This window comes from Galeopterus variegatus, unplaced genomic scaffold (assembly GCF_000696425.1).
Source record: "Galeopterus variegatus unplaced genomic scaffold, G_variegatus-3.0.2 Scaffold6406, whole genome shotgun sequence".
NCBI lineage: Eukaryota > Metazoa > Chordata > Mammalia > Dermoptera > Cynocephalidae > Galeopterus > Galeopterus variegatus.
In genome coordinates this window covers 95,542-117,231 of record NW_007732517.1, presented here as the reverse complement: position 1 = coordinate 117,231, position 21,690 = coordinate 95,542, and the positions used below count along the sequence as shown (strand labels likewise).

Genomic DNA, 21,690 nt, shown 5'->3' with positions numbered 1-21,690 from the left:
TATGTTAGGTCTCATATTCACCCACTGCCTCAAGGATCTTGGTCTCTTAAACATCCTCTCTCTTACATTCATTTTTAATCTCTCCCTTTCAACTAAATTTTCCTCCTGAAGTTATAAAAATGTGCTTCTCTCTCCCAGCTATATTTAAAAATATGTCGGTCCTACATATAACTTTTTATTTAGATATTATCTATTTCCTTCCTGTCATAACCAAACTTCTTACAAGAAGCTTCTAAACTCACTGTTTCCACTTCCTTATCTCCAATTTCTTGGCCTACAGAAATTTCACGTCCCCCCCACACCAGTAAAGAATGACAAACAATGACCTCCATATTGTCAATCTTGTTGAATACTTTTCTCTCACAGTGTTACTTTACAGCCTTTTGGCATTTTATATTGATGAGTGCTCCCTCCACCTTGAAAATCACTTCTTCCTCAGATTTTATATAATTTTAATACTCTTTCCTACGTGTCAGAACAGGAGTTTTCTCCCGTTCCCTTCATTTCCTTCCCCACCTCAGTACTAATATGGAAATGAAGACTTTATTACTATTAAAGTTTTGTTATGAGAGAAGATCATTACTAGCAAGAGAAAGATTTGTCTTACAGATATTCCAATGAGAAGAACATGAAAGACCTCTTCCTAAGTAAAATCTCACCATTATCCTTCAAGGATGGAGCCAGGAGTGAAAAGAGTTATGAGGATCCTGTACAGTTTTTACTTCACCTTTGCCTGTTGAGGGTATAAAGAAATAGGCATTCACACATTGCTTGAGGGTTTAAATTGGTGGGGTCATTTCAAAGTATCTAATAAAACTTAAAATGCATATTCCCATTGACCCAGTAATCCCCCCTGATATATTCATAACATATGTAAAACAATACATTAAAAGGATATTTATCTAAAATCTATAGGAAAAAAATAATGGGACTGAAAACAGCTAAAAGGATTTTGAAAAAGAGTAACAAAATGAGAAAACTATACTGCTTGGTTTCGGGGCTTACTATAAATTTATAGTGGGGTAGAAGTAGAAGGATAGACATAGAAATAAATGAAAAAGAAGAGAAATGCAGAAATAGACCTTCATGTATATTATCAGTTGATTTTAAACAAAGGCACCAAAGGAATTCAATAATAAATAGTGCTGAAACAATTGGGCATTAGAAAGAGAAAAATAAATGACCTCAACCCATACATCACAGCACATATGAAAGTTAAATCAAAATGGATCACAAACCTAAGTGCAAAACCTAGAACTATAAAATTTCTAGAGGAAAACAAAAAGGCAATCTTTGTGACCTTGGACTAGACAAAGATTTCTTAGACAGCACACAAAAAGCACAAACTATAATACAAAAGATTGATAAACTGGACTTCATCAAAATTAAAAACTCCTATTCTTTGAAACATACTGTTAAGAGAATGAAAAAATTGGGATAAAAGTGCATATCTGATAAGAACTTACATACAAAAGATATATAAAGAACTTTAAAAACTCAATAACTAGAAAACAAACAAATAGGCAAAAGATTTGAACAAATACTTCACCAAAGAGAACATATGGATGGCAAATAAGCCCATAAAAGTGCTCAATATCATTAAATTTTTAAGGAAATGGTCATTAAAACCACAATGAGATAATACCACATACTTATTAGAATGGCTAAAATTAAAAAGACTGACTGTACTATATTAGTCTGTTTCTGTTGCATATAACAACATACACGGAACTGGATAATTTGTAAGAAAATGAAATTTATTGTTTACAGTTTCAGAGGTTGGCAAGCCCAAAGTCCAGGGAACACATCTGTTGAGGGTCTTCTTTGGCGGTGGCTGTACAGCAATGCAGGGGTCTCACATGGCAGAAAATGGCAGAGCAGAGGGAGAGAATTTTATGTGATCTCCTTTAAAGCCACACCCCTTACCACAATTAAACCATTCACCAGGGCATAGCCCTACAATCTAATCACCTCTTCAAGGCCCCACATTTCAATTATGATAATAGGATTTCCCACCCTCTTAACAGTCACAGTGGGGATCAAGCTCCAATAACTGTGGGGAGCCATTCAATCTACTACATGCACCAAGCAGTGTGCAGGATGTGGAGGAAATAGACGCCCATACATTGATGGTTGGAATATAAAATGGTACAACCACTTTGGAAAAGAATTTAGCAGTGTCTTAAAAAGTTAAATATACACTTGCCATATGATCCAGCCAGTCCACCTTCTCAGTGTTTACCTAAGAGGAAAGAAGGCCTATGTCCATACAAGGATTTATAACCAAATGTTCATAACAGCCTTATTTTTAATAGCCACAAACAAGAAACAACCTAAACGTCCTTCAAGTGAATGACTAAACAAATTGTGGTCAATCCATACGATGGAATATTATCAATAGAAAGGTGTAAAGTATTAATACACACAACAAAGTGGATGAATCTCAAAATAATTATGCTGAGTTTTTTTTTTGTTGTTTTTGTTTTTTTGTCTTTTTCTGTGTCCGGCAACGGATCGCAACCCTCAGTGTCGCCCCCGTACCGGACCGGGACCGGCAACGGGATCGCAACCCTCAGCGTTGCCCCCGCGCCTCGCTCAGCCAGTGAGCGGGAACCGGTCTGTATGTGGGATCCGAACCCTCAGCGGGAGCGCCACTGCGCTTCCCAAGCGGCGCACTATAGCAGTGCGCCACCGGGCTGGCCCATGCTGAGTTTTTTAAAGCCAGAAAAAAAAAGAGAACAAACAGTATGATTCTGTAAAACTCTACATATTGTAAAACTCTAGAAGATGCAATCTAATCTCTAGTGACAGAAAGTAGATCTGGGGTTTCCTGGGGTAGGGGGAGTTTTGTGGGACAGGGAGAAAAGCGATGGGGGAATTATAAAAAGTCATGACGAACATTTTGTAGGTAATTGATATATTCATTATCTTGATTATGGTTATGGTTTCCTGGATAAATACATATATCAAAATTTATCAAATGTTACTCTTTAAATATGTTTTATTTATTGTGTATGAATACCTCAATAAAGCTGTTTTTAAAAGGAGGGAGTGATTTAGAAGCTGTCTCAGTAATCTGGGTGAACAAACAACAGTGGCTTAGACTAGAGTTAAAAGCAGAGATGGAGGGAAGTGGTGAGAATTACAATATACTTTGGTGACAGAGATGAGAAAATTTGCTGATGTTGTGAATGGGAAAAAAAGAAAAAAATCAGAAAGCTCTTTGGTTTGGAATCAAAACAACTGTAGAGATGGTAAGGCCATTTCCTAAGGTGGGAAAGACTTGGGAACCGGGATATGTAAGAGAATATTCATGCCAGTATTGTTCGTGATAGTGAGGAATCAGAGAACTAGCGTCCATCATTTAGAAAATGGAGACATAAAACAGAGACTATGCAGCAGCTAAAAGGATGAATCACATGCACATAGAGCAATAGCTAGAGCTCAACAACATAACACCAAGAAAAAAAAGTAAAACCATAAGACAGATTTTAAAAATCATTTATTTAAAGAAACAAATGCAGAAAACTATACATTTTATAAGGATGCAAACATGCTCAAGGAATATAGCAAATATCAAAGCATGTTTCTGTGGAGCTTGTTAACTTTAATTATTGTATCTGAGGTTCAAAAAATATTCATTAAAGTATAATAAAATAACAAAAAAATGAAATGGACAAGATTCTAAGTTTTTGCTAAGTTGCAAGGATTACACAATCTTGTTATTTTTATTTTGCCTGCTGAGCCCTCAGATACCATATAGCTGTGGCCTCTACAGACGTTTTTCACTCTCTGGATTTTCTTCATTTTCATTTTGTTACTGCCCTGTTATTATCTTCAATAAATGTCTTATTCCAAACACTGCATGCCCTAGATAAGTTTATTACATAATGTTCATCAAAGGAATCAGCTGTGAAATGTAAGTGCTAATAGAAAAGTTTTAGTTTCTAGTTTTACCAAATTTTATTTCATTAAGTAAGGTAAAAGAATTGAGTCAATAACTAACCTTCGCCCCTAATAATTCTAAGGAATAAATAAAGGACTATGAAAAAAGCTGCTATTTCTATTGTAACATCCTTAAGGAAGACAAAGCAATAAAGAACTAGACCCAATTCTGAAGATAGGTGGAAAAATTCTTATGAGAAGACTGAACCCTATTCACAGAGGAGAGCTGCCCACATCCTGCCTGCTCAGGTGAGAATCTAAGAGCCTACCATATCCCCTCATTTATCTTTAAATGAGTAAATAAAGTTGTGCACCATGTAGCAGCCAAGCCATGGCCCAAATGGGATCACTAGCAATACACCCTCAAAGAAGCGGTGGTCACTGCCACCACATCCATAACTAAGGAATACCCCCTGCCCTAGGACCAAAGGTAAGAGATCATAAGGGGATAGAGCTTATCTACACCACCTCTTCCTATGAGCATTACATCCATTTTAAAATGGCCCCTTCCCTTTTTAGAATCAGCTATTAAATGTTCATATGAGTGGGTTAGGGAGGATTAGGATATACTATTTTTCTTGCCTTTAATCCCTCTTACTAATTTATGGGCTAACAGAAATAACTAGAATAAAAATGTTTAATTCTTAGTCTTTATATGTCCATGTATTTATTTAATATTCACTGAAGGTAAGCACAATCTTAAGAGTTGGGATACAGTGGTGGATAAGATATAGTCCATGTTTTTTAAAAGCTATGAAAGATAACGACAGATGGATTACAATCCAGTATCATCACCACTACAGAATTGTTTTCCTTCATTACCGCCTCACATCTTTAAATAGCACCTTCTCCCCTCATCTATGTTCAAACTGTACTAAGAAGAAATAATAAAGTTGTTCACATTTTTGAGGCATTAGTGCCTAAAATAATTTGGAGACCCAACCAAGTAAACTGCATTTGTAAATTTTCTTCTATGAAAATGTCTTATCAGATTGACCACTATCACAAAATTAATATCTCATCACACATTCACAGCATGGAAAAGATAGAGTCACACATTGGTTTATTCAACCACATCTATGCATACTCAGAAAGAAACAAAATCAGTCAAGTCCAGGTCGTTATGTAAGTGTGAAGAGCTGAGAAGCAGGAAGTGCCACCCTGCCCTCACCTACTTTCCACAATTTATACTCTCACCATTAACATCATTCTTTAGAGAAAAGCTTTATCTGCAAAGAGCCACTGTTAGGATAAAAATACATGATCAGGGAGAAGTAACATGCTAAGTCATCAGCACACATAAAACCTATCCAGTATGTTAGCAATAGTATATATTTGTACAGATTTCATCACATTAGCTCAGAATATAACATAGAAAAGGTATATTTTTGACAGAGGTGGTGGCGGGGGGAATGAAGCAGGCAAGATTAGTTGCTAGAGTGAGAAATACTAAAAACAAACTGTATCTATTTCACAAATTTGCTTAGATCTGATCTTTAGATTGTTAACAATATATCAAAATAGTCTCACAGAGAATCCAGAAGTCAAGCATGAATCCTGAGGAGGCTGCATTGATCTCAGATCTAACGCCGTACCTTAGAAGGTTCAGCATTCACTAAATACACATTCGTGGCCATCCCTACAGCCAGTGGCCATCTCTCCCCTTACAGGGATATGTGACAGAGCTGAGGATCAGGTCAGAGTGGCCATCCATCAAAGTCTGACCTTCTTACACACCCACTGTAAAAGAACTTCACAGCTGGAGGCTTGGAGACCAATTCTGTTGATGGTACCACACTTCTGTACGAAGCTATTAGAAGCAATCCTGTAAGAAATGAGAAAAGTCAGTCACTTAAGGCAACGTGCACGGTAAAGAAGTTGAAAGGCATGAAAGGATAAAAAGTGAGCACATTCTTTCTCCCTACTTAGGCCCCTCAGCTCCCAAAACAGAAGAATAAAAATTGTTCGCTGGCCTCATTTAAAATGTCATCCTTTTTTAATGTTGTTTTTGTTTCTTGGCTCTTACCCACTGTTCATTCCCTTCCTGCTCAACTGTTTCCTCTCCTTTTCACTGTTTCTCCTCCTCTCCTCTCTGTTATCCTCAATCTATTTTCCAAGCCAAATAATTTTTCTCCCCTTTTCTTCTTTTTTTTCTGACCCTTACCCTTTTTTTTTGTTTTGTTTTGAAGCCCTTTACCTTGAGGAGTTTAGAGCTGATCCATCTTCCCACCTCCAGCCAGAATTGTGCCTCAGACCAATCCAGTGAAAGTCGTCATTGAGAAAACATTTGAACTGGTTCTGAGGGAGAGATTGAAGATGATGAAAAAAGGTAAGCAAGATGCAGAAACCCAAGGAAGAGATTCAGTGTCATGGTCAAACAATTACTCCTTAAACCCTCCCTATCCATCACTACTGTTAGGACTGACTGTTTGTGTTCCCCCTAAATTCATATGTTGAAGCCCTAGCCACCAATGTCATAGTATCTGGAGGTGAAGCCTTTAGGAGGTAACTGGGTTTAGATGAGGTCATGAGGGTGGAGCCCCATGATGGGATTAGTGTCCTTATAAGAATAGAAAGAAACCAGAGATCTCTGTCTACCAAGTGAGGACACAAAAGAAAGGCAGCTGTCCACAAACAGGAAGGAGATCCTTACCAGGAACCAAATCTGCCAGCACCTTGATCTTGGACTTCCCAGCCTCCAGAATTTGGAGATAGATGTCTGTTGTTTAAGCCACCCAGACTATGGTATTTTGTTATAGCAGCCCAAGCAAACTAAAACAACCACACAATTCAACTAACTAACCCCTCTTCAATTTCTAATTTGTTGATTGCAGAGAAGAGCAGCTTCCTAGAATTGACCTTGAGGTCTATAATTGCATTCTTCTAATGTAACAAATAAGATAATATTACATTTCTACTGTCCATTGCAACTTCCTCCTTGATTAGATGGAGCACCTGATAGGCATTCAAATAATTTCAAAGGAAAGAAGGTAAACACTGCTGCAGAAACAGTCATCTTTCTCATCATCACTGAATACATAAATTATGATTAAGCCTGTACCAATATGCTTGGTTCTTTCCCCCACTAAACTCTCATTTTTCAAGTTCTCATCAATCTTTTATGTGACAAGAAAAAAAAATCAGTACTTAAGGGGATAACTTAATGTTAAATCGGCTACACCTAGAGTCTGACATTCAAATGAAGAAGCTTATATCCTACGGGAATTGACTTTATAAGTAAATAAAATAAAGGATAAATCCAAGAAGATTAATTTTGTTGTAGGATTTGGTGGTAGTGCAATGAATAATTAGACTTTCAATATTTTCTAATGACAGCTTAATTAGTTGAACATCTTTGAAAGAAATATTCTCTTTTATACAGAAACTATAATGAAAGCAATAAAATTTGAACCCTCTATGGCAATTATGATAATACCAGATGTCCCATTTTGATATCGTTTTTATTCCACTCCTGAAAGATGGCTGTTGAAGAGTAAGAATCCATGGGCTCTCTTCTCAACTGTCTCCCTTTACTTACTTGGACCTTTCACCAGCATGAATAAAGATTTTCTCTTCTAAAGTTAAGAGAGGCATGAAGCCTCTTTTCAGTCTTAGTAAAGACACTACAGAAAGTAAAACAAGTCTTTTGTGCTATATCCCATGGTCAGAATAACCTCTCTTTTCTCGTAATTGGGTTATGTCCTAGTTTCCATTCTGGACATGTGGTCGTAGTGGCTTCTGGGTGAAGCACTTGAAAAATCAGTACAACTTGTTTATCAATACTTCCTTCCCAAATAATCCCTCTCCCATGATAGCTTTGTTCTCCCAGAGTGGAGTATCCTGAAAACAATTATGCTTTACATTCAAACTGTAAAGTTTACAAAATCCTTTTGTATCCATTCCTAATTTCATTTGAGATATTGGATATGCAGTATGGCATTTAAGAAAACAAAACAAAAACAAAACACTGGATTGAAAGTTTATTTAGGCAAACAAAACAAAAAATACTGGAGTCTGCCACTGGTTCTGTCCCTGCTATCTGAAGATGAACAAATCTGTCTGTGCTTCAGTTCCCTGATGAGAATTTATCTTAGCTATTCTCTAGAATTTTTTCCAATTACAAAATTCTTGACAACCTTCAAATGTAAGCAAATATTATTATCCTCATCTTTAGAAATGAGAAAACAAGTTCATACGGGTGAAGGGGTTTACCCAAGTCTCCTTATCAAATAAGCATCCAAGTTTTCTCTGCCAGTGTTAAACTTTTGCATTATATCAGGCTCTCCCTTTCTAGTAAGAAACAAAATCACTCCGTGACCTGATTAATGCCCTCCAGTGGTTTCACCTTTCACACATGTATACAAGGCCTTCCATGATCTAGCCCCTGCTAGCCATTTACTCACTTAGCAGGTTCCAGCCACCTGAGCCTTCTTTCTGTTCCTTTAAGATGCCAGGGTCATTCTTGCTTTAGTGTCTTTGCATATCCTTCCTCTAGATTTTCACATGGCTAACGTTCAGTTCTAGGTCTCAACTCAAATGTTACCTCCTTAATAGGCCAGTCAGAGAAACCTTCCTTAATAGGCCAGTCAGAAAAACCTTCCTTAATAGGCCAATCTAAAGTAATACCCACACTCACTGTTATACTGCTTCATTTTCTTCAAAGCACATATTACCCAAGTATTATGTGCAAGACGCTAAAACCTTCTAAACACTGCATGTTTCACTTTACTCTTATGAGGCATTTAATTGTGCATGCTGGGGGTAGGTGGGTAAACTGAAGAGAAAAGAAAGGGTAAGATAGATAAAATAACATTCTAATGTTCAAGAGACCTTGAAACTTTTCATGCATTTCTTAACCAACTTGATTAAAGGATTATTTGAATTAGGAAAAAATGAGTGTTTCCTCATTTTTCCACTGGAATTATAAGAAAAACAGTCCATTTATTTTTCTCTTTATTTTAAGAGGAGGAATGGCAGCTGATAAAGCACAGAAATGGATAAACATTTGCTCAAAAACATCAATTAGAGTCTGAAGAGCTGGGCGTAGACAATGCCCACTTATAAACCCAATCCTGTGCATGCTTACTGCTCTCAAGACCCATACAATTCTAAGTTACTTGATCTGTTCTTTTTACTACTTCTCACTGGGGAAGGTGGACGTTAAACAACTTTTAGGCTGATTGGTTAGTTCAGTTGGTTAGAGTGCTGCCTTGTAACACCAAGGCAAAGGGTTCAGCTCCCTGTACCAGCCAGACAAGAAAAAAACCAAATTGGGAAAAGTGGCAAGAAAATTCAAGAATATCTAAAGATCTAAAGATCTATTCAAAGAGCAAGAAGAATAACAAAGAGCAGATGCCATAATGTTAACAGAAAACAGGAAATAGCAGAGCAAATCAATCTCAATTTTGTTTTTATTTTCTCTGTCAAGAATAATCTCGAGGGCTGGCCGGTTAGCTTACTTGGTTAGAGTGTGATGTTATAACACCAAGGTCAAGGGTTCAGATCTTCACACAGGCCATCCACCAAAAAGAAAAAACAAAAACGAAAAAAAGAATAATCTTGAGACTAGTGGGTTAGCTCAACTGGTTAGAGCTGTACTGTCAAATACAACATTTCTATAAATGATTTTGGAGGTGAGCTGATGTGCAGTTTAAAACTTGGCTCTGCCAGATTTATATAGCCTTGGACTTGTTCATTAATTTCTCTGATTTTATTCACTCATCAATAAAATGGGGATGTCAAATTCTACTTTGTAGAATTGCTGTGAAGATTAAGAATAACATACATAAAACACCTGGCACATAGCAGATGCTTAATATGTGGGCCTCTATGATTGTTGTACGCTTTGCTATAACTGATCTAAGACAGGATGTGGACTATATTTACATATCTTGCTAAAGGATGCCTATTTAACAGCATGAGATGAATCTTTTTTATAGTCTGTAGGCTCTAGCACACAGCAACCTTACTCTCTAGCAGTATTCTCCACCAATGCAATGACAGTTTGAAAAACTTCACTTCTAATAGTCCCATATAGCTCTTTTGGTAACTGTTCAGACTCAAGTAAGATACTATGTACGTTTATAGTCTGTAGGCTCTAGCACACAGCAACCTTACTCTCTAGCAGTATTCTCCACCAATGGAATGACACTTTGAAAAACTTCACTTCTAATAGTCCCATATAGCTCTTTTGGTAACTGTTCAGACTCAAGTAAGATACTATGTACATCACGCATGCCTCAAAACAGTATGCGAATCTTGCCTTGAGAACAAAAGAATAACAATACCAGTACAAGAGACTCAGCAGATCAGAGTCAACTTGGTTCTACAGAATCTGACAAAAGCTGGAGCGAGAAAAAAATTAAGCCAGAGGATCAAGCAAGATTCCACAGGAACGTCAGAAGTAAAACTTATCAGGGGTTGCTATTAAATCTAGCAGGGATATTTTATCCTCTTCATTACTGACTTGAACCAAGGGGCCTTAAGATAAAATAAGCCCATTTTGGAAATGCAGTCAATCTAACTCTTCGGTTACTCAATAGTAGACACAGGATCCAGAGAACGTAAGGAAAGAAAGGACAAAATCCCTCCCCACCTCTGGGTACCTCAGAGAAACAGAAATATCCCCAACTCCCAGATATTCTGTGCCTTGGTCTTTTCCATCCTCATCTCACTGTCACACCATGTAATCTATAGTAGCTACTACACCACAATTTTCTGTGGCACTGTCTTGCATTATGACTCACTACTCCTGTTTATGGGTGTTTGCCCAGCAATGTTTTAAGCTCGTTGCTAACTTCTGCTATTGTCTTCAGTGAGCACAAGTCCTCAGAAGCAGTTCTATCAGAATGAGAAAGGCAGTTGCTGCAACAATGTCCAGAAAGCAAGGCTGTTATTACCAGAGGCCACGAAACTAAGATTTCATGTCTAATGAAAAGACTCCAATACATTCTGCCACCTAGCTTAGGGAAGGCACGAAAGAAACGTTAAGTCACAGAGGTGGAATGATTTGCAGTTCAGATTCTATCCAGAATTTCAAAGGAATGACTGTCCCTGTGTCAGAAAATAAGAATCTAGATGCTTTAATGTTTTCATAAAATAGGAATTTATAAAATTTAGGAGCCATATGTTCTTCCCAACTGCCTTAGACTAATTACGTCTCTGGATTTCCCCAAGGGACGTTAATATAGTTGAATTTTTTTTTGGGGGGGGGGTCCTTTTTGAGACCGGCCACACCACGCTCAGCCAGTGAGCGCACAGGCCATCCCTATATAGGATCCGAACCCGCGCGAACGGAGCACTACCGCGCTCCCAGCCCCGCACTCTCCCGAGCGCACCACAGGCTCAGCCCCAATATAGTTGAATTTTTAATAAACTATTCTCTGTGACTTGATTCTACCCAAAAAAGAAAACAGAAAGCAATATTGAAACACAAAAATCAGCATGAAATTAGCACTAAAAACCAAACTAGGATTTCTTGTCTTCTTTATATATGTGTATACATTATTTACGTTGACAAATTAGAATTTCATTGACTTTTTTACCAGGTTACCTCAGGATGTCAGTTCCTTGTATTGCCTTGAGATGCTCTAGGACCCATGCAGTTTTCCTTCAAGACACTGTGGAGTGCACAGAAGGATCTAAGAGGGCTATAGGAAGTGGAGCCCTACCCACCAGCTGAGCTCTGCAAGGTGTTTAAGATCACATACATGCATGTGTGCAAGCACACACACGTGTGCACGCAGTACATGCACACAGAGTTCCCTCCTTCTATCCCAACTTTCTGGACATTGTTTCACAGTCTCAAACTTATTGGATTCCAATAAATGAAGGAAAAACATTGTTTTCAAAAAACATTTAAGCCCTTGTCCTTGTCCACTTTGTCCTTGTGATCTCTCTCTCCCCCTACCTCCCAAATTCCACTGACTCTTATACAGGAATCTGCAACCTCCTTGTTGGACCTGTATGTTTCTGGATCTAACGCTTTTTAAATTAGACCTAATTCCTCTCCACAATACTCACCAGCTTCCCATCTCCAACACACACACATACACATATACGTGCCGATGCAAGCATCTGGGTTGCTGTAACTGAGGGTAGTTAGGTCAGGCAGTGTAAGGATAAGGAGTGGGGCAGGAAAGGGAAGACGGCAGGGGTAGAGGAGGAGGAAAGAAAGAAAAGAGAGAAGAGAAAAAAGAAAAAATACAGCCTTCCCCAAATCACAGACTCCTTTTGTTCCTCAAAAGAGGATATATGATACATTAAAACAGCATTCACCAAAAAACCCCTACGTTTTCTTAAAATTTGCACTTACCATTTCCTGGTCATCTATAAACACAAGGAGATGTGAGCCTTTGGCTAAGCAGAATTCCAGACTAGAATTCCAGTCCTTTTTCTCCATCGAGAAATAATAACAATGGTTACCATATCTCGTCCAGAAGTCTGGGCAGCTAGGACACCTGGCACAGGTGGAGGAGTTGGAACCTAGAAAGGAAGAGGACATGGTTAGCATCTTTATGGACAACTAGGTCTTGGAAATAAAATGGGAGATAAAATGGAATATGGCAGTCCCAGTGCCTTCCCTGCCATACCAACTTTCAGATTAATGTTTAGAGAAATGCATAACAGTGCATTGTCTCAAATTGAATACTTCACAGTGTCCAACTCCATCACTACTAGTGTACATTCCACTAAGCGAGGATATGACTATGACCAAAGGAGCAAGGCAGAAAATGTGGTACAATCTGCCTGAGCACTGCGGAGCGAGTACGTTTCTTGTGCTAGAGATCTCTATGCACATGTGATATGTACACACCGAATAAAATAACTGTGCCTTTGCATGACACATATCCACGTACTGTCTGTAAATGCCCAGTGGCATACGTTGTGTAACTACATAATGTACATTGCTTAAATTAGTCATAATCACTCAGAATGCTCAACCTGACAGCCTCATAGTGGTATATAAGGAAAGAAACTAGAAAGAGCAAATTGAACTAAACTGAAAGGTTTTACCTTTTTATTATCACAGATATGATTGTCTATCACCATCGGAAATTGAACAAAATACTTATTCTTCAGCAAAAAGAATTTACTTTCAATATTAAAAGAAAAGATTTTCTGAGAGAGAAGCATATCAGACGCTAAAGTAAAAAGTGACAGAATTTTCCTCACTGAACTCTTTTTAAATACAGAAAATCCTCATTCCTTTAAAATCATTGGATTATAGTTCTGTCAAAATGAAAAGGAACTGAATATGCAGGTTTCAAGGTAATTCCAACCAAGATTCCATGATTCTACTGATTTTCAATTTCAACGAAATATATTTGCATAAACTCACCATAAGCACAATTCTACAGTGAGCAATTATGAGCCATTAAACCACGTGAGCACATATGTAGATATATAATTGCAGAATAGATTATATACTTATTCTCGACTTGGGAGTTAAAAAGTGGGGACAGTAGTCCTTTTTATGTAAAGATTAGGTAACTTTTCTGTGGGAAGGCCTAACATGAGACTGAAATAGGGTTCTGGAGATCGAGCTATTAAATTGGCACCTAATACATTTGTGCTTTTTCCATACAACTGGACATTATTCAGCCTGTATTAGAAGTTCCCAACTTTCCTAGGATTCTCCTTCTCTCATAGTTAGAACTTGGGTCTGGGGTAGAGATCCCGCAGCTGAACGTTTAGAATTCTAATGAATCTATGCTGTATTATGTCACTAATAATCATCCCTTGATCACATAAACCTAAGTAAGGACTCTAGATTGTGAAAAAATAAACTGACAGCCCTCTGGATCACCAGGTTTAAGGACCTAGAAGAACTGAACCTAGAAAAGTTAGGTTTAGAAAATATGAAAACAAACAAAAAAAGGAATATGTTTAATTAAATTATGATATATCTGTGAAAAGATAAACACCATTAATATTATAATTTAATTATCACAATAAATATGGTAGTAAGTAGTGATCAGAACTATTTCCAGCCTTGCTTTGAGGAAAAAAAAAAAGGTGGGAAGGATTTTTCAGAGGACTTAATTCAATTCTGTTAAGAAAATAAATACTTACGCACGTGAATGTGGTCAATATGGAGGCTGTACCCAGATCATAGCTGTGCACAAGTGGTGCTTTATTTTGTTTGGATTATTTTTCATTTTTCAAACTTTCTGATTTGTTATATTGCTTTCATAATATAAGATGGATAAAATGAAAGATTAATTTTAGTCTAAGTTAGCACTTACCCTGGTACAGAATCCAGTGGTATAGCAGCAAAATCATGAGAATTACAGTCAGGAGCCCCAAAGCTATTGCTACAAGGTAAGAAGGAGAAGGCCTGGAAGAAGAAGCTGCAACAACAGAATCCAAAACAAAATCCTGAGTCAGAAGTAAAGCTGAAGGAAAAGAGAAGGTCAGGGAAGTGTATTCAGGATCTTAAAACAATTTGGCCTTGTGGGAACTGAGACCGAGGCGATAAAGATTCCTTTCTTGGATCTGTTAGGGACTTGCTCTAAAATCTAAGGTAACCACCACCACCTGTATCAAGAAACATACTATATATACCAAGTTAAAGAATTCTCTTTTCCTTTGAAATTGTAGTTTACACGGTCTCATACTTTGGTGGTGAGAATGTAAATTGGTATAACCTCTTTGGAGGACAATTTGGCACCATCTACCAAAACTGCAACGGCATTTACCCTTCAACCCAGCAATTTCTCTTTGAGAAATTTTTCTTGCAGATATGCACACATGCAAAATGTCACATTTATAAGGCTACTCATGGCAGCAATATTTGTAGGAGAAAAAAAATTGAATACAACCTAAATGTCCATTAATAAAGACGAGTCAAATACATTTTGACATATCCATGAAGTAAATATGCAGCTTCTAACAAATGAATAAAGACATGCTTTTTGTTTTCTGATATGGAATGATTTCCAAGATATATAGTTAAGGGAAAGAAACATTCTGCAGAACAAGACATACTAACATCTCTGTTAAGCACAACCAAGACTCTGATAACGTCGTTTCTCCTCTGGAGAGGAGAATGGGTCACTGGGGACAAAGACAGGAGAAAAACTTTTTACCTTATTTTCTTTTGTATCTTTTGAATTTTTGAACCACTTGAATGTATTATCTATGCAAAATTTAAATAAATAAGATTTAAATGAAAATAAAATAACCTACATCTCAGAAGTTTCTTATAAACTATCATTACTGGAAGAGTAATGAGTTTAGGTTGATGTCATGTTTAAGAATGGGAAACTATTCCATATTATGAATATACTGTTGCCTACAACATAAATCTAAGAATGCCAGTTTTTACATTTAATAAATGGAAGTATTTTGCCCAAACTTTTATTTTAAAATTGTAGGTGTCTTACAGTCTGATAGCATAGGAATTATATGGTGTAAAGAGCAAAATCTGTAAAGTAAGATATTTAAGTTCTAGTTTTGAATCCTTCGTTTAGAAAGTTAATTTTGGGGCCAGCCCCATGGTGCACTTGGGAGAGTGCAGCACTGGGAGCGCAGCGTCGCTCCCACCGTGGGTTCAGATCCTATATAGGGATGGCCAGTGCACTCACTGGTTGAGCGCGGTGCGCACGACACAAAGCCAAGGGTTGCAATTCCCTTACCGGTCACGAAAAAGACAAAAAAAAAAAAAAGAAAGAAAGTTAATTTTGCTTATTTGAGCCTCATTTTCTCCTATTTAAATTTTAGATAAATTATTCTGTATATATTTGTATCCAAGAAGTATTCTGAACTTCTTTAAAAAAAAAAAAGAAATTCATAGAGATGTCTTTATAAAGAGAAAATTCTGCATGATAAACAGTTGGATTTATCCAAAAACACCAGATTTCTAGTGGCATTAAAAAAATACATTTGCACCATAGAAGAACGTTTAATGAAATAGACAAATGTTCATTTTAGAACTTATGGTAAATGAAAAAAAATGGTATCAAAATATAACTATATTTGTATAAACACCATCCAATTCAAGAAAGTAAATAATTTTTTTAATTTACTTTAAAAATATATATGAGAAGTTTCTTAACAGTATCAATTGTTAAGTTCCAACTTATCACCAGTTGTGTGACCTTGAACTTATACTTTAAGTTATACATTCCTTTTGTCTTAATTATTTCTATTCTTTGGAAATTAGCACAAATATGATCCAAAAGAAGAAAAAATATATACAAATAAAGATGTCAAATGCTGTATAATTTCTAGTAATAGAAATAAATCTAAACTCCCAAGTATATTGGAATGACTTAGCAAATTTTGGCAATGCTCTCTAAGGACAACATTAAAAACTATAATAATAAGACTATATAGCAAAAGGAGAGGAAGCTTATGACGTTACACTAAAGAATACACCTTCTGGGAGCTTACTGCCTAAGATATAAAATCAAATATTAATTTTAGCATGTACTTTATTATCTGTCTCAGATGGTGTTCTCTCAGGTATTTATGTAAAATGGTTTTTTTGTCCTTGAAGCTTATGACGTTACACTAAAGAATACACCTTCTGGGAGCTTACTGCCTAAGATATAAAATGAAATATTAATTTTAGCATGTACTTTATTATCTGTCTCAGATGGTGTTCTCTCAGGTATTTATGTAAAATGGTTTTTTTGTCCTTGAATCCCCACAGAATCCCAGGACTACTTATCTGTAGTGTCTTGATATCTCCCCTTTCCCCATCACCATTCTAGTGCAGCACTGTGGGATAAGAGCCTAGATGTGCAAACCAGTTTCTTTTCTAACAAAATCTTACTATTACCCAATAGCAAAATTATTGGTATCTTCCTCACTTTGTAGTCAGAGCAACGGAGATATCCAGAATTGAAACAGCTGGTCCAAGGTTACACCAAAGATGACTAAGGGATAAAGTTCTCCCAACAAAGTTTTTGCTTTAGTTAAGAACTAAAGAATAATGGCAGTGCCCTAGCTTGAGTTTCTTAGACAGGATCATAGAACTTAAAAAGAATTTACCTAAGACCTAAGATCCGATCCTGTACCATATACCAAATTTTCACATTTCAACTATGGGCTTCAAGCTAAAGTTCCAAAAGTATTTCCTCAAATTATCCTTTATTTTTCTGCACCCTCTACTCCAAATTTACTCTACCCACCCACCTCCCCGTCCCTCCACTCATCCTTAGCCTGTGGTCACTATGCATAATTTTCTATACTAACTTGGTTAACTCACCTTTTTGCTGTGGTCTGCAGTCATTCTGGACTTGGGTTGCAGTAGGCAACTCTAACATGTAATAAATATCACTACCAGCCATCTCCATCTAATATCTTTCACGTTCAGTTGACAGAGTACAATTATAGAAGTGTGAGGAGACATTTATCAGTGAGGAAACAACCCAGTCTCTAAACTGCTAGCAGGAAACTTGACAAAAGCAGAAGTAATTTTTCAGGAAATGATTCAAATTCTGGGGCTGCCTATAGAAATTAACATTCTAACTTATTAATTTCTTTTCCCACCAAACTCTGTAGATTCTCATTAAATACATATTAAATTGATTCGCCATATCATCTAATTTGATTGAGCAAGAAAAAGTTGCTCTCAAGTTACGCAATTTTGATTATGAAAACTAGAATAAAAATGAGAGTGATTCCTAGCTATGAATTCATCTCAGATTTTGTCTCTGCTTTCTTTCCTTCTGAGAAAATAGATGTATGCCAAATGGCACTGATTTCATCATTTCTTGGACCTCGTGGGTACTGATTAATAAATAGAAAAATGCACTGTTGGCTGCATCTGACTGGAATCATTGCAGATATAGACTATTGCCCAGATATGGTTTCTGAATATGACACATCCCTGTCCTCCTATAAACACTCTCTCACTTGTCCTCTAATCTTTCCCCTTCACGGTGTCAGAAATTCCATTAAATTTTCTCTCCTTCTTATCTTATTTTTATATGCAAAGACAACTATAAAAGGGAACAAAAACAAATACATACTAAAATGTTAGTGATGTATTTCTAGTAGGTGAAATGAACTTTAAAGAACAGATAAGGTCACCAAGATAGAGTGTATAAAGACAGAAGAGAAGCAGGGAGTGCATAGTAATAAAAACTAATGTAGTCTGCTTCCAGGCATGACAGAGTGGTAATGAACTGGCCATTCAATCAAAAGATGATACATGACAAAATACATGAGGTTACTCTTTTCAGGCACACACAGGCAATAATGTGATCCTTGAGAGAACAGAAACACACATAGGTTAGCACTATGATCATTCAGACTTTCTCCTAGGGGCCACTTTCTGACAGAGAGCAGGAAAATGAATCCTAAACATACAGCAGTCCCACTAAGCTGAGGAGGCAGAGATTGGAGTTTTGAGCTGCTTAAGTGCCTGGAATTTGCAGGGCAGGATAACTGACAAGAGAGAGCTACACACAGAGCAGTGCTTAGAAGACTGTAAGAATTCACCACAGGTCTGTGGCTGAGAGCTAGGCTGCACAGGCATAGGACAAAACTCTGCAAATCTAGCTGAGATGGCCTCCTGCAGGGCCAGGAACTGAACAGTGAGAAAAGATGCATTGCTCAGTAGCACTAACAAAAAACAAACAGAGCTTGACAGCACCGGAAAGACCCACCAGTAATTTTGCTGCCCATAAGAACAAATTTTGACACCCTTAAAAAAAAGGCAACATGAGCAAAATGTGGTCTACGCATATAATGGAATATTATTCAGTCCTAAAAAAAGAAGGAAATCCTGTCATACGCTATGACATTGATGAACTTTGAGGACATTATGCTAAGTGAAAGGAGACAATCACTAAAAGACGTTATTCAGTCCTAAAAAAGAAGGAAATCCTGTCATACGCTATAACATTGATAAACCCTGAGGACATTTTGCTAAGTGAAATGAGACAATCACTAAAAGACAAATACTGTATGATTCTACTTATATGAGGTATCTAATGTAGTCAAATTTACAGAAACAGAAAGCAGAATGGTGGTTGACAAAGGCCAGGAGGGAGGAGAAAAGTGGAGTTGTTTAATAGATATGGAGTTTCAGATTTGCAAGGTGAAAAAGTTCTGAAGATCTGTTGCCCAACAATGCAAATATATTTATATTAGTTTGCTTGGGCTGCCATAATAAAATACCATAGACTGGGTGACTTAAACCAGAGAAGTTTATTTTCTCACAGTTCTGAAGACTGGAAGTCCAAGATCAAGGTGCCAGTAGGGCTGGTGTCTAGTGACAGCTCTCCCTCTGGGTTTCAGACTTCTTGTTATGTCCTCAAATGGCCTTTCCTCAAAGTGTGCACAAGAGGAAAGAAAGAGAATGAGTGTCTCTTCTTATAAGGACACTAACCCTATCAGATCAGGGCCCCACCCTTGTGACCTCATTTAACCTTAGAGGTACTATCCTCAAATACAGTCACACTAGGGGTTAGGCCTTCATCATACAAATCTTGGGGGGAGACAAATATTCAATTCATAACAATACTTAACATTACTAAACTGTATGCTTAAACAACATAGGACCCAGGGGCTACTTGAAGAAATGTCTAATTCTAGGGTTAAGGCAGGGAAAATACAAAATGAGCATACACCATCCTTATGTAAAAGTGTAAGAAAATAATCAAATTAAGGAAAAAAATAAAAAGATGAGGTTATATTAGGACTCAGGAAGCAACCTGAAAAAGCTCCAGTAGAACAATTTGAGCAATAAAATAAATAACAGTATTGGATTATAACCCAAGGAAAAATATCTATAAATCCATACTGATTTAAATAAATAAATGAATAAGTAAATAAATGGTGGAGAAGTGACAAAACTTTATTACAGAGATCCCAAAATATATATACTCCCCTTTTTTTATTGTTATTATTTTTAATTCTCCTCCCTATAAATGAATAAGTAAATAAATGGTGGAGAAGTGACAAAACTTTATTACAGAGATCCCAAAAAATATATACTCCCCTTTTTTTATTGTTATTATTTTTAATTCTCCTCCCTTTGAGGGTGTTCAAGACTTAGAGACTCACTTCCAAAGTACAAAGTATGGGTAGGGGGAAATAGTAACTTTACAGTAGAGCTGACCAGTCAGCTCAGTTGGTTAGTGTGCAGCCTTGTAACACCAAGGTCAAGGGTTTAGATCCCCATACTGGTCAGCCCACCCCACCCAAATTAAATTAAATTTAAAAACCTGGTAAGCACCACATCAACTACATGAACAAAATTAACTGCATGAACGACCAGTGATGATTCTTGACGATATCATGTATCCCTAATATGATGCAATGAGAAGCACACCTACCCACTAAGGTATTTTCCTCAAAATTCATAACCCCACTCTAAACATGAGAAAAAAAAATAGATAACTCTAAACTGGGGGGGATTCTACTAATCATCTGACCAGTAATCTTCAAACATATCAAAATCATAAAAAACAAGGAAACACTAAGCAACTGTCATAAACCAGAGGAGACTAAATAAATAAGATAATTAAATACAATGTAGTATCCTGTATTGGATCCTGGAACAGAAAAAGGACATTAATGGAAAACTGCTAAAATTCAAATAAAGTCTGGAGTTTATTGACGTAGCAATGTCAATTTCTTAGTTTTGACAAATATGCCATAGTTATTTAAGATGTTAACAGATATGAGATATAGGGGTATAAAGGAATGCTTTATACTACGTTTGAAACTTTTCCATAAATCTGAAATTATTCCCAAATAAAAATTTAACTTCAAAACAGAAGATAACATAATGCAGACTAGCTATAATGTATCATATTTAATTTTCAGCATACAATAAAAATTTATTAGAATGCAAAGAAATAAGTAAATGTGGGCCATGGGTCAGAGAAAAATCAGTAAGTAGAAAAGAAAGTTATGTGATGTACATGTTGGAATTAGCAAACAAGGACTTTAATATGTTCAAAGACTCAAAAGAAAATATAATCATAATAAATAAAAATAATAATGAACAAGAGCTTAAGAATCTTGGCAGAAAAATATAAACTATTAAAAAGAGTCAAGTGAATATTCTAGAACAGAAAAGAACAATATTAATAATTTAAAAAATAACTTAATGGGATTTACAGAAAATGGGAGAGGGCAGAAGAAAAGATCAGTGAAGATGAAAACACTGCTAAAATTTACTGAATATGAAGAACAGAGGAAAACATTGGAGGAAAAAAATGAACAGAACCTCAGTAACCTGTACTGCAATATCAAATAGTATAACATAAGTGAAATTAAAGTCCCAGAAATAAAGGGGAATTGTAATAGAGTAGAAAAAATTTTGTAAGAATTAACGGTCAAATATTTCCCAAATTTGGCATAGAACTTAAAGGCACAAGAAACCCAATGAACCCCAACCAAGATAAACATAAAGAAAATCACATATAAGAACACATATAAAACTGCTGAGAACCATAATAAAGAGAAAATACTGAAAAGCAGCCAGAAAAAAAGTAACACAATAATGGGGAACAATGACATGAAAGACAGCTGAATTCTTATCAGAAACCAAAAGAGGAAAGACAGTGGAATGCCATCTTTTAAAATGGTAAAACTGTACCCACAAAAATGTACAAGTAAATATGAAAATATTTTTAATAAAAATAAATAAATAAAATGGTAAGACTGCTATTCCACAATTCTATATCCAGCAAAAATATCCAGTAAAAAGGAAAGGGAAATAAAAACATCTTCAGAGCAAAGAAAACAGAGAATTTGTCATGAGCAGTCTAGTGCTAC

At 36.5% G+C, this 21,690-nt stretch overlaps 1 protein-coding gene across 1 annotated transcript; it reads right to left on the bottom strand.

The window, feature by feature from the left end:
• Positions 1-4,997: 4,997 nt before the first annotated feature.
• Positions 4,998-17,549, bottom strand: KLRG1 (killer cell lectin-like receptor subfamily G, member 1). Its single transcript, XM_008590860.1, has 5 exons — positions 17,162-17,549; positions 14,193-14,297; positions 12,260-12,429; positions 6,143-6,243; positions 4,998-5,770 (listed from the first exon to the last, which is right to left on the bottom strand). Exons 1-5 carry the CDS (start codon positions 17,247-17,249, stop codon positions 5,659-5,661), a joined length of 576 nt encoding a protein of 191 aa, XP_008589082.1. The 5' UTR covers positions 17,250-17,549; the 3' UTR covers positions 4,998-5,658.
• Between the last annotated feature and the right edge of the window lie 4,141 nt (positions 17,550-21,690).